The following is a 12,375-nucleotide window of genomic DNA, read 5'->3' as shown; positions in this document are numbered from 1 at the left end:
ATGTGAATTTTCTTTTCAGAATTATTGTGGAATGGAACCACCTGTGTTTGTCTACCAGAAATTCAGAGGTATAGAGTGGCATAAGTTACAATGTATCATTGCCTTTTGGAGAAATGAGAGAAGCGGCCATAAACGCCTCCCAAAATATTATCTCATTCATTTGTGAGACAAAGTAGTGCAAACCACAAAGAATACCACCATTCACAAAGCAAGTGCACTTACTATACAACCCTGAATCACTATATCTACTGTACTAAGTAAAAATACAGGGGCTATTCTCTTTTACAGTACTATGGTCTTTGACTAATTTCAGACTGAGAATCTGCTTTCCCAGTCACAGATTCATAGATTCCGAGGCCAGAAGGAACCACTGTGATCATCTGGTCAGAGATGCACTGAATCAATCAGCATCAAGGTGTGAATTTTATTCTCCATTCCCTCACTGTAGGATAGAGGGTGGGGAAAGCAAGGGCTTCATGACCTTTCAGCTAACCCTGTTATCAGAAAGATTCACCTTGTGGAATGAACTCCACAACAGTGTACACTCTCTTAGGTGGACCATGCCTGTTTCACTGTGATGTGGTTCTGTTTCCCTTCTTCTGACAGCAGCTGGTAAAGCTAAGTGCCTGCCTGATGCACAAAAATCCAGGAGGACAACAGCAAGAGAGTTATTCTGGACAGTCGCTGCCAGTTGAAGAAGAGTCAATAACACAGTAAAATCTTCAGGATGACTCCTCTAAATCTTTGCTTTTAAGCCAAAAAGCAGTGTACCACCATATACATGGGAGCACCTGTGCTCAGAACTCTGGGGACACCTAGCTGAGGTGTCTTGGGCTTGCTCTACTACACTACAGCCTTATGTCGGTATAACTACATCACTCAGGGAGTGAAACAATTATACCCATCTAAGCCTGGTACAGACCACGCTATGTCTACAAGAGGGCTTCTCCCCTCAACACAGCTACCGCTGCTCATCCGGGCTACAGTAACTAAGTCAATGGGAGAGCATCTGCACTTAGCAGCGCTGTGGCTGTGCTGCTGTAAGCGCTGTAGTGCAGATGTAGCCTCTGACAGTACACTCCCAGCTCTCCTATAAAGAGGTCAGACAAACAGCATCCTGCACGGTGGAGAAAGCTCTCTCCCGCAGGAGATCAGACATGACTCTGCTGATTGTAAATACCACTAAATTCTGCCACATGGTGAAAGAGAGGAAAGCAGGAGAGGAAGTTACATTTACGAAGCAATGTTCAACTCCCATCTCCCACCATGAAACATGTAAATTGAGTAACAGATGTGAAATAACTAACATGGCATTTAGAGCCCAGAAGGACAAAGAAGATCAGATGTCATCGAGTTCTGTAGCACTTACTTGCATGGTAATGTGGGATGGTGGTATGCACATTCATCTCCATTTTTACAGGCAGGCCAGTACTTGCAACGCTCAAGCACTTTCTCTTGTTTCTGCAGCACAGTCAATTCCTCCATCTCCACTGTGGGGGAGAAATGACACAGGGACCTTTTTTTTTATTACATGTGCAGTTTGGTTTATGAAGCAGACCACCCTTTAAATTCAGTATGTTCCCTGCACAGACTGCTTTCTCACCAACATATGATAAGCTTTTATACAAAAATTGAAATCTCTCAAGGCTTCAGATCATCTGAACATACACAGAGTTTAATCAACCTCTAACTAGAGTGGAGAGTGTTAGCTGGTGAAAGCTGCAATACTTTATTTAGTGGGTTAATTTCTCAATTACAAAGTGATCAAAACAAGTGTGAACTTGACATGCAGTAAAATGCGCTACACAAGACTGTCCCTGCTAAATCCTTACTTTCCTCTTAAAATGACTAAAAACATCCCAGGGTTGGGTATTTATCGTCTTTCAAGGACTTAAAGATCATCCAATGAGCTCAGTTTACTAGTAAAAGAAATGGTTTTCTGCCAGATATGCAAACACAAACTGGATCATTCCTTACTCTGAATGGACTAAGAAAAAGATTCTGCAACTGAAACTTCACTAACTGTTCTGTTGATGCATGTGTCAGAATAAAATCTCCCTTTCTCATGGATAGTTTTGGCTTTGGGAGACAATCATGAAAAAGCAGCATTAAGAAGTTACTTCTGACATGGCACTCAGCAGATAGGACTCTTTATTAACGGGGCAAGCTGAACTGTTGAGTAAGAAGGTGCAACTTTCATACAATCACTTTGTTGACAATCATTGCATTTTAATCACTTTTTGGTTTCCCTCCTGCAATTCCCTTCTTCAGTTGTTCTTAAATCTCTACCCTGTCCAGTTCTGAGGATTAAGAAACCAGAATAGGATTGCCCTAGAAAACAGGACCCTATCCCTCATTCTCTGGCACCTTCACTGGGTTCTTAACTATCCATATGCAATTCAAAATTCACACCAATATCCCTATCCATCCTCACTAGTAGCAATCTTTCTGCACCTCATTCATGTATCCGATTCACATCCCTTCAAAACTGAGTGGTACTGCCCCATCTGAAACGCTATCTTCTCCAAGCTGCTTCACATCCTTGCTCCAATTCTACAGTGTACTCCCTTGCTTAGCTTTATGTGCTGTGAGCAGTCCCACTGAAGCAAACTAAGCAGCACATAAAGCTAAGCATGCAAGCAAGCATTTGCAGGATCAGAGCCTAAATCTCTCTATTAAAGAAACTTTCTGAAACTGTCCTTTAAAAAGACCTATAGGCATTTCACTGATTTAGGGCCTGATCCAGTGAATGGAGTTGAGGGCACTCAGCATAGTACCTAGCCCTGAGTTTCTTATATACACATTCAGGAAATTTTAATGCATTGTTATTATCTGAGGAACTGACATTCTCGTACTACAAATGGAAATCCTGAATGTAATTGTGACCTCAAACCAGCGAGTGTTTAAGGAGCCCAAGAGAAAGGAAAATCCACATTTTAAAGTGAGTTTTACTTTGCATTTAGAAATCAAATCAACATTTCAAAAGCAGAGTTCTAAACAACTTAAAAGAGGCCAATGTTCTAAATTCCTGGACAGGTATTCTGAATGTATAAGATATTAAGAAAACCACAGTCACAGGTAAAGTGTCTTCTATTTTGAAAGATTCTACCAATTTGAAAGACTGTCTTTATCATGAAAAACAGCTTTTGAAATTAACAAATCTGGCCAGAAAGATCATGGTTACCACCACAACCTGGAACATTTCCAATCGCTCAACACAATTTAATAAGGTGCATCTCAGAACATACTGTCCTGCATGGGGCCAATCATGCAGCAAGTAAGGGTAATGATGGCTCTTTATGACACGTAAAAGTTCACTGAAGTTTAAAAGAAACCACTTATCTAATTTTATTGACACATAAAGCTGTGTGGAGAAAAATTTCAGCTACTGCTCTTGGTCAGCAGGTTAAACAGCCCTATCCTCTTAAAATGCTGAACTTTCACTTTTGTGCTCTCGTTACACCCTGAACAAATAATACAAAAACAAGTGCAAGGAGTGATGATTAAGGCTGGTAGGCTTGAGAGTTCTCCCAAGTACAAAAGCCCCACATCAAAATGAACCTAACTCCAATATGAAGGCCCTGTTGGCTAGGATAATTTACCATAAGGGCTCTCCAGCTGCCTGCTTATAACCTGCATCTGCTGTGCTTGAAAGCTTTTTAATCCCTTGTTTGCAGCTGCATTTTGGGTAACTGGCTTTACTCCTTCAGTTATACAGCTCTCCTCCTCTTCTTGATCAGAGATGTACCCTGGTGGGCTGGGCACACCATCCAGTGTCACAATGAATTTGGGACTAGCAGGCTTTTCTGGTTGTGCAAGCTGCTCTCTAAAAAACAGAAGAAAACACAAGGTAAAAATCACAGGGAACTGAACTCTAAGAAATCGAAGTAAAGTCAGTTGTACTGATACCAACAGAGCTGTAAGAATGAGTCCAAAGAGCAAGATACAAGGAGCGTCTCAATATCCAGGATTGGGGGCGGGGGGGGATTTGGCCAACAATAATCACTCTCTTCAAATATCAACATTCCTTATTGCATCACTGACACCCCAAAAAGAACAAGAATCTACACCTACAGAGAGTAGTAAATTTCAACAGGTAGATTTTACAGCCTGTGCACACTGGCTCAAAAGGACAAATTCAGAGACTCGTTGATAGGTGCAAAGTTACTGAAGGAACATAGTTAAGCCGTTTAAAATAAGTCAACTTTGAGGAATAAAAGTGAGCTAAATGCCACTCAGAATCCTTGGAAGAAGCTATTTCATATACATGCATATACCCCCTCAGACACACAGTGAAAGATACATGTTGAGATCTGAAAAGAGTAGGTGAACTTGAGTTTAGGATGGCTGCATTACTCACAAGTGGCAAAGGCAAAAGTGAATTATGCAGCCATCCCAAACAAGTGCTAACAAAGCCTTTATCTCTCACCACACCATCATGTATTCTTTATATGCTACATAGTTAGAAGGGGGAACGAAGCAACTGAAATTGAATGCACGTCTATAAAGGGCCTAAAATGTTTTTTTAATATATTAAAAACATTACAAATGTAAGGCTCAATATATTAAGAACTTTTAGGGCTAGATGTCAGAGCAGGGTCCCATTGGATGGGAGGACTCACGTCTTTCCAAAGGTATAAAGCTCCAGTTTCCAGCCCTGCAGCGTCATGAGATACTGGATGCTAAACATGTCTAGTACAGGACTGAATCATGACCAACCATGGCCTTGAGTAACTGTAATTTTGGTGACAAATTTTCACTTTTGGAGAGCGAAAAGGGAAACACTTCTCTGGAAGTTTGCCTTTTTTTAAAAGAGAAACTGCTCAGGAGTTTGGAATGTTAGTGGATCCCTGAAGAGAGGAAATAGAAGGCTAAGGGCCAGTGAAGTGATGAAAGGTATGTGCTAAATGCCATTCATCACACGGCATCACATCCACTCCTGCAATTTGTGTATAAACAGGTAAAACATTCACATACCCCAAAACCGGAGCTGCTCCCTACTAGGATGAACTAAAAGGAGCGCTGTCCGCTGGGCACTGATTTCTGCAGACCCAGTGAACTCAACATAGATCATTCTCAACAGCGATGAGTCCCGCGCTTCCTTTAGCTAAACGCCTTATAGGAAAACTCCCATAAAGCAGGGCTCTCATACACCATTTACCTACTTAATAGCTGTTTGCTGGCTACCAAGTACGAAGGCTCCAGTTAGGTCAGCTCAGTTTTACACCCACGCTCCCAGGCAAACCCAATCAGGAATACATTCACTTGTTGTCCTCCTTAAATAGCTTCTACCATCTAAAATTAACAGTAACCTTGCTGTTTGCCTCTGTTCTCTTCACACCTATGGTTCAAAATGATAGGTGGGTAGAGGACCTCAGTACTACAAAGAGCATGTAGTCTGCTGGGTAAGGCTACGTTTATGTGACGGAGGTCATGGGAATCACGGAATTCGTGACTTCCGGAGACCTCCGTGACATTCTCTGCTTCAGCCTCAGGGGCTGTGGGACTCTGAAGCTGGCAGCCAGCAGAGCCCCCTGCAAGGCTCCAGCGACAGGTGACAGACTCCTGAGGGGGCTCTCCTGAGGGCTGCAGCAACGGGCGACAGCCTCGCAGGGAGGGGGACACCTGGGCCGAGCGGCTGGGGTGTCCCATTTTCTCTTTTGAAAATACGGTCACCTGCCGCTTCCAGCTGCCATGGGCAGAGGGGAAACCCCACAGCTTCCAGCCACGACGGTGGTGGGGAAAACTATGGAGCCACAGCAGCAAAAGTCACAGACAGGTCACGGCTTCTGTGAATTTTTGTTTATTGCCTGTGACCTGTCTGTGACTTTTACTAAAAATAATCATGACAAAATCTTAGTCTTACTGCTGGGCTAAGAATAAATATAACGAGTAAAAAAGTTAACCAAAATTAAAACTCCTTAACAAGACCTCAGGCAAACTATTGCTTAGATTTCAGCAAGATGTAACAGCTGTAATAAAAATTACAATACAAGTGGGCCACCCTCTGATACCTGCAAGCCATCCAATTCCTTTTTCCATTTTCCTGGTAAATGAAAAAATTGCTCTAATCACAACCAAGCCTGGGACACATTTTCAGTTTAAAAGAAATGAGTGTCAGGATTTCTGAGTTTTGGCTGGGCTGTAGGCTCTTTTGTCCATGTTTTCATCAGTCTTGACTGGGCTTCTGCGGCATGGAAACCAAGAAATGTATTGAATCTGTTCTTCCAACCTGTTACATTTAAATAAACATTCTAACCAATTACAAGATACATTACAGTAACAAGACTTGGCTTATATTTGGTCCCGTTACTTCTTTAAATGAAGTAAAGGACTGACTTTTTACCTTGTCTGTATAAGACGTCCTGAAAGTGCCCGCATTGCCTCTGCAGCCTTCTTTCCCAATTCCTGGTTCTGTAGCACTACTATTTCCTCAGATAGCTTTGGTTTTTTCAGAATAAATGATCTAGTATCAGTGTGGACCACAGACTCCACGTCATAATAATCTGAGTCACAGAAAAAATGGATCAAAGTTGGAAAAAAGACCCACTGTATTGCACTTTAGTATGCAGTCATGTTTTTGAATAATAATTTCAAAGAGACCAACCAATTAGCATTTTGGTTTCAATTCTCTGTACTAGTTTTTAAACAGAAAATGAGTGTACTTCCTTCTTTATGCACCAACTCTGATTATATCAGCTGAAGGTGTAGCAGCATATGGCCTGATCCCTAGGAGTTTGTTATTGGGCTGGCTCTGCTGCAGCTGTTGGATCTATACACCAATATCTCATTTTTGGCACCTACTGGTGGAAAGATTTTACTTAACGTGTAAAAACTAGGACATTACAAATATAGCTAATTTAAAGGGAAGTGCTATTTTAAATCTAAAATACAATGGCCTCTTTGGTCAAACTATCACATTTTCAAAAAGAAAAAAAGAAAAGCCATCCTTAACCTTGAGTCATTTGCAAAGTTTCTTCAATTAACGGTTCAGTCTGGAGTCGGGAAAAGAGCTGCGTTTGTTGAGTTCCTAAAGAAAATATGGATTAGAAGCACATCTTACTGCATGTCAAAATTAAAAGAGAACCCAACTGCTAACTCTCCTTTCTTTCTGATCTTAAAAAAAAATCAAAACGAACAGAGGAAGAAATTTTCATTTCTGTTTTTTTTCTCTCCATCTCAAATATTCCAAAACATATAGCAATAAAACATTTCCTCCAGCAAGACAGGATCACACCAACATCCAGCTGTTTAGAGAGCCCAGTCTTTCCCATTGTTGTGACTGTGCATGGGTTATGTTTGTGGATGCATAGTCTTCTGGGAGAAACAGTACTATAAAGATCAGTTCTGCTTACATCTATGTCCCTTATTTTTACAGGGATTGTCTACATTTTGAGCAATACAGTATGTATCCCCATTTCCAGCTACCTCCTCTCAGGCATACTCAAATGCAAAGAACTAACTAAAACAAAGGCTACTTTATGCTTTAAAGCTGCTAGACAAATGAGGTTAGAACATTCTTCTGCATTAGATTTATTGTTAACGTTTGGAAAAATTAGTGCACATCTACACTTAAAATGCTACATCTGTGCAATTGCGCTGCTATAGCGCTTCAGTAGAAACACTGCGTACGCTGATGAGAGGGTCTCTCCTGTCAGCATAGGTAATCCACATCCCCGAGAAGTGGCAGCTAGGTCAATGGAAGAATTCTTCTGACAACCTAGTGCTGTATACACAGGGGGATAGGTTGGTATAGCTACATCTCTCCAGAGTGTGGATTTGTCACACTCCTGAGAGATGTAGATATACTGATGTAAGCACCTAGTGTAAACCGGCCCTTACAGTAGGTTGATAGTGTTCCTAAGCAGTCATTTCCATTAAAACCCCCAACATTTAGTTTATAAACACTAAACCATCTCATATACAGATACAGGAAGTTTTTCTATACATTATAAATTAACTATTCAAACTCATTCCTATTCTGAAGTAATCTGCCAGCATTAAATGCTATAGACTAACGTGGCTAGATAAAATATAAAAACAAAAACAAAGGATTGAAGAAACGATTAATTTTAACAGGAAATTGTTACCCCCAGACAATGAAGTTAAGCCAACCTCACACCGATCCTACTCAAATCCATTTTATCCTTTAATTTAATCAAGATATTTGGTGTGCTTTATTCATGCTGTTTCTACATTACCTTCATTTTTTTTTAAAAGCCCAAGACTTCCTCCCTGAACATTTCACACTGGGACACACTCCGTTTCTCCAGTGTCACACACATGACCAGGTTTGTTTATAGCAAAGATGCACAGAAAATAGTGGGCAATGTGAGTTCCTCAAAAAAGTTTATGTTGCAATAGCAAGTGGTTAAGACCCCAATCCTGCAAACACTCAACAGGGACCACTGAAAGCAGCAAAGTTAAACTCATGTTTGTTTACAGGATCAGTGGCTAACTGAGCAAAAAGAATTAACATTAAGCGATAATAAATGTTCAGTGAACTCCACTTTGGTTGGTATAATATTGGGAAAATCCCTTTAAGTTTGGAGTGTACATGCAATTCCATTGGGTCACTGGTGAAGATGCATATCTACCCAAAAGTGGAATGCCATATTTACAATCCCCAGGAGACAGAGACCCCCTGTCAACTTAAAATCTGGTCATTTTCACAACATGAAAACACCCGAATGTCCTACACCCAAGTCTCCCTGACAACTTTTCTCTTTAAATGTTTTTCTCTCCTCAGTTGCTATATGAAAGACACACAAACAGTAGGCACAACAGACTTACTATATATACACAGGCGAAACAATGAAAATAACTATAAGAAAAAAAGCTCTCAAATGCACAAAGTAAACATTCACAAGGAGAGAAAAACAATTCGTTTCCTCTAATCTCTATCAAATATAATAATCTTAGGTGTTTTTCTAGCACCAGCAAGTGACAAAGTTTCAGTGTGATTATTAAATTGATGGTGCTCCTTTAACACAACTGACATTTATTAGATTTTTTTTAACTATTTTCATCTCAACTTCTTAATTTTGAATAGATGCTAATATTATGAAATACAGATTTTAGAAAAAGAAGGGGGAAGAAAGATGTTTACTAGTAGATATAATTTATATTCAGCTCATTTGGTTCAAAGACATAACACCAGATTTTGTTCAAGACCAGGGATCGACAACCTTTGGCACACAGCTTGCCAGGGTAAGCACCCTGGCAGGCTGGGCCTGTTTGTTTACTTGTCACATCTGCAGGTTCAGCGGATCGCAGCTCCCACTGGCCACGGTTCGCCACCCTAGGCCAATGGGGCCTGCAGGAAGCAGCGGCCAGCACATCCCTCAGCCCGCGCCGCTTCCCGCAGCCCCCATTGGCCTGGAATGGTGAATCGCAGTCAGTTGGAGCCGCAATTGGCCACACCTGCAGACGCCGCAGGTAAACAAACCAGCCCGGCCCACCAGGGTGCTTACCCAGGCGAGCCGCGTGCCAAAGGTTGCCGATCGCTGTTCAAGACCCTGGCCCATGTGGAGCCCAATGCAAGGTTAGGTCTTTTATTACTCCAATCATTTATTTATGTTGTATGTTACCTAAGATTTTGCCAGGATTAGTTTCTTAGCCATGAAAGCAGCATACAAGAATCTCTCAAATCATCTATGAGTGCAGTTACATGAAGAGTAGATAAAAGCTCTACAGAATGAGCAACTACAGGTTAATTCTAAGTGACCCTCTTCGAGAAAATGGAAGTAATCATCCCACTGTTAAAGGTTGTATCAAAGATCTTGGAAAACCTAGGGATGAAGATACCCACAATTCTGAAAGGGTAAACCAACAAAGACCTCAGGCCCTCAACTCTTGCCAGAGTTCATTAATAGCCATGAAATGCTCACATTGGTCATTATTACTAATTTAGACTGGAGAAGGGTCTTCCAAGGGAAGACTATTTTTTTGCCCACCTGTAAGTCTAGAAAGATAAACTATATAGTTTGGGTATATACATGATATAAAAATGATTTTTTTGTGCTTCCTTTGGGATCTCACAATTCTAGCATTGAATCTCAAAAAATATAATTAAAACAGGTTTATGTTTTTGTTCCAAGCTGGATGGGGAGTGAATGATCTATGAGCCCTTCCCACAACTAACTGAAAGGTAAGCAGAAGAGCTCAATAGTGCCAGCAGGTTTTACTGTCAAAACCTTTTTTTTAACATGAGATTACCTTTGTCAGTGTTTTCACAAGTGAAAATTATTTTATTATTGCCTGCCACATGGCTTTCAAAACCCATTAAGTTTCAGTCAGAACACTCCAAACTGCCTGTCATACACACTTGCTGAGGCTGCAAATTCACTTATTGTAATCTCTAAAGCAGAGATTTCAGCTTCACTCTTTGCTATCCAGGCATTCAGGGCAGAAATATCTGCTTGAGCTATTGCAATAATCTCTTTTATTCCCTTAATGTTAGCAAGATCTTTGGATATTTTTTCTCAACATGCTTAAAACAGTAACTGAATCCTCAGGTGCATCAGAGCGTCACACAGCAGCTTCTCTTTCAGTTAGCCCAGGTGAGGTGTTTAACCTGTTGCTCTTGGCACTGCCCTTTGATGTAGGAAAAGCTAAATATTTTGCTGACATTTTCAGAGTTATACTCTTTATTTCCTTTAATGTTAAGTCAGTTTTCTTTTAGCAGTTTTATAATAAAGGTGAAGACAGAGCTTGATGTTCAAGTAACCACTGTCTTACCAATCTTCCCGCAACCCTTGACTACAGTACGTTTTCAAACCTATAGAAAGAAAGTGGTAAAAACTTTTGAAGACAACTCATCCGATATAGCGCTGAAAAAATATTCTGTAGTATCTCACAGCACACTGCACCTTGACTCTATATCTCCAATGCTGTAACACTCACTCTTAATATACTGATTAAGCCTTCCCTCCTGTGAATAATACAGTCAAAAATTCTAAGGATGTGGAAATAGTAACCAAACATAATATGTATGCAAATAAGTGGATCCTGATTGGCGGCAGCTCCATTATGTGAAATTATTCACTATAAACCAGAAGGATATACAAATCTTTGCTTCCTGCTTGGCTCATCAGAGGTGATTATTACATATTACACTTTTGCTCCAGAAACCTCAATGGCTTTCAGCTCATTTCCAGGTATAACACAAGGGGGTTTTGATCTATAAAGCCCTTTACGGTTTTGATTCTTGGCTTCTAAGAGAGTCCGACAGCTACAGAAGCAACTAACAAGCTGCAGCTCAAATCTGCTTCTCCAGTGCATACCTTGTTGTTTTCTGGTGCACTTTTGGTGAAATTTCAGTTTTATATGCTACCATAATGCACATGTGACCAAACAACTTGGTAATCAGCCTGTAACAGGCTTCCATGTTTAAGTAAAGTAACTTTCCCACTTATGGTTTTTTGAAAAGTAGTATCAGAATTACCTTGAATTCTTTCTAATGTCTGTTCCTCGGGTTCTTCTGCCTCAACCTGGGCGCTCACTCTGGAAGGTCGGCTCTGTACATGGATCACTTCTAATAGAGTTTCATCTTGGGCAATTCTTGTTCTGGGTGCAACTGGAACTGTCTGCTTCTGTGGAACTTTACATAAATCAAACAGTTGAGCATGTTAAAAAAAAACAACGTAGTGGTACTGTTTCCATTTAATCCCAAAATAATTTCATTCTCAACAATCTAAGTATATAACTTTAAAAGCAGTCCAGAGACTAGCTTAGTGGCGGTACCATGTGCTGCAATCTTAGGACGCCTGCTTTGTAAGATCAACTTCTGATCCCTCACACAAACAGCCCGTGCAGAGCTACAGCTGGCCTACAGTGGAACTAAGGCCATGGCTACACTGGCGCTTTACAGCGCTGCAACTTTCGCACTCAGGGGTGTGAAAAAACACCCTCCTGAGCGCTGCAAGATACAGCGCTGTAAAGCCTCAGTGTAATCAGTGCCGCAGCGCTGGGAGCCCAGCTCCCAGCGCTGCAAGCTACACCCATAAGGGATGTGGTTTACGTGCAGCGCTGGGAGAGCTCTCTCCCAGCGCTGGCACTCTGACTACACTCACACTTCAAAGCGCTGCCGCGGCAGCGCTTTGAAATGTCAAGTGTAGCCATACCCTAAGACTGACACTAGCAACAGGACTCACTCAGTCAGCTTTCAGGGCCAGAAGAGTGTTGTAGTTAAATGGAGGGCAAATGCAAACTGGACTTTCTAATGACTTTCAAAGCCATTTCTCTTCCTGCCTTCTATCAGTATGACTATGTTACGGATACATTTGAATCAACCTGTGATAGCCAGGATGCTGAAGAATCCTAGCCAAGATCCTTGGAAATAGTGTAGACTAGGACAGCAGCAGCATGTGGAAT

General features: G+C 41.1%; 1 protein-coding gene across 2 annotated transcripts in view; it reads right to left on the bottom strand.

Annotated features, from left to right (window-relative positions):
- ZC3H14 (zinc finger CCCH-type containing 14) overlaps positions 1 to 12,375 on the bottom strand; it is a 51,226-nt gene that overhangs the window by 17,300 nt on the left and 21,551 nt on the right. For both annotated transcript variants that reach the window (XM_050953260.1, XM_050953261.1), the window contains exons 9-13: positions 11,447 to 11,602; positions 6,956 to 7,030; positions 6,347 to 6,506; positions 3,603 to 3,826; positions 1,370 to 1,490 (exon numbers count right to left, since the gene is read on the bottom strand). In XM_050953260.1, coding sequence (XP_050809217.1) covers positions 1,370 to 1,490; positions 3,603 to 3,826; positions 6,347 to 6,506; positions 6,956 to 7,030; positions 11,447 to 11,602 — 736 coding nt within the window. The remainder of the gene's footprint in view (positions 1 to 1,369; positions 1,491 to 3,602; positions 3,827 to 6,346; positions 6,507 to 6,955; positions 7,031 to 11,446; positions 11,603 to 12,375) is intronic.

Source organism: Gopherus flavomarginatus, chromosome 5, assembly GCF_025201925.1.
Source record: "Gopherus flavomarginatus isolate rGopFla2 chromosome 5, rGopFla2.mat.asm, whole genome shotgun sequence".
Taxonomy (NCBI): Eukaryota; Metazoa; Chordata; order Testudines; family Testudinidae; genus Gopherus; species Gopherus flavomarginatus.
Note: the sequence above shows the minus strand (reverse complement) of the source record. Positions and strands in the feature narration are given on the sequence as shown.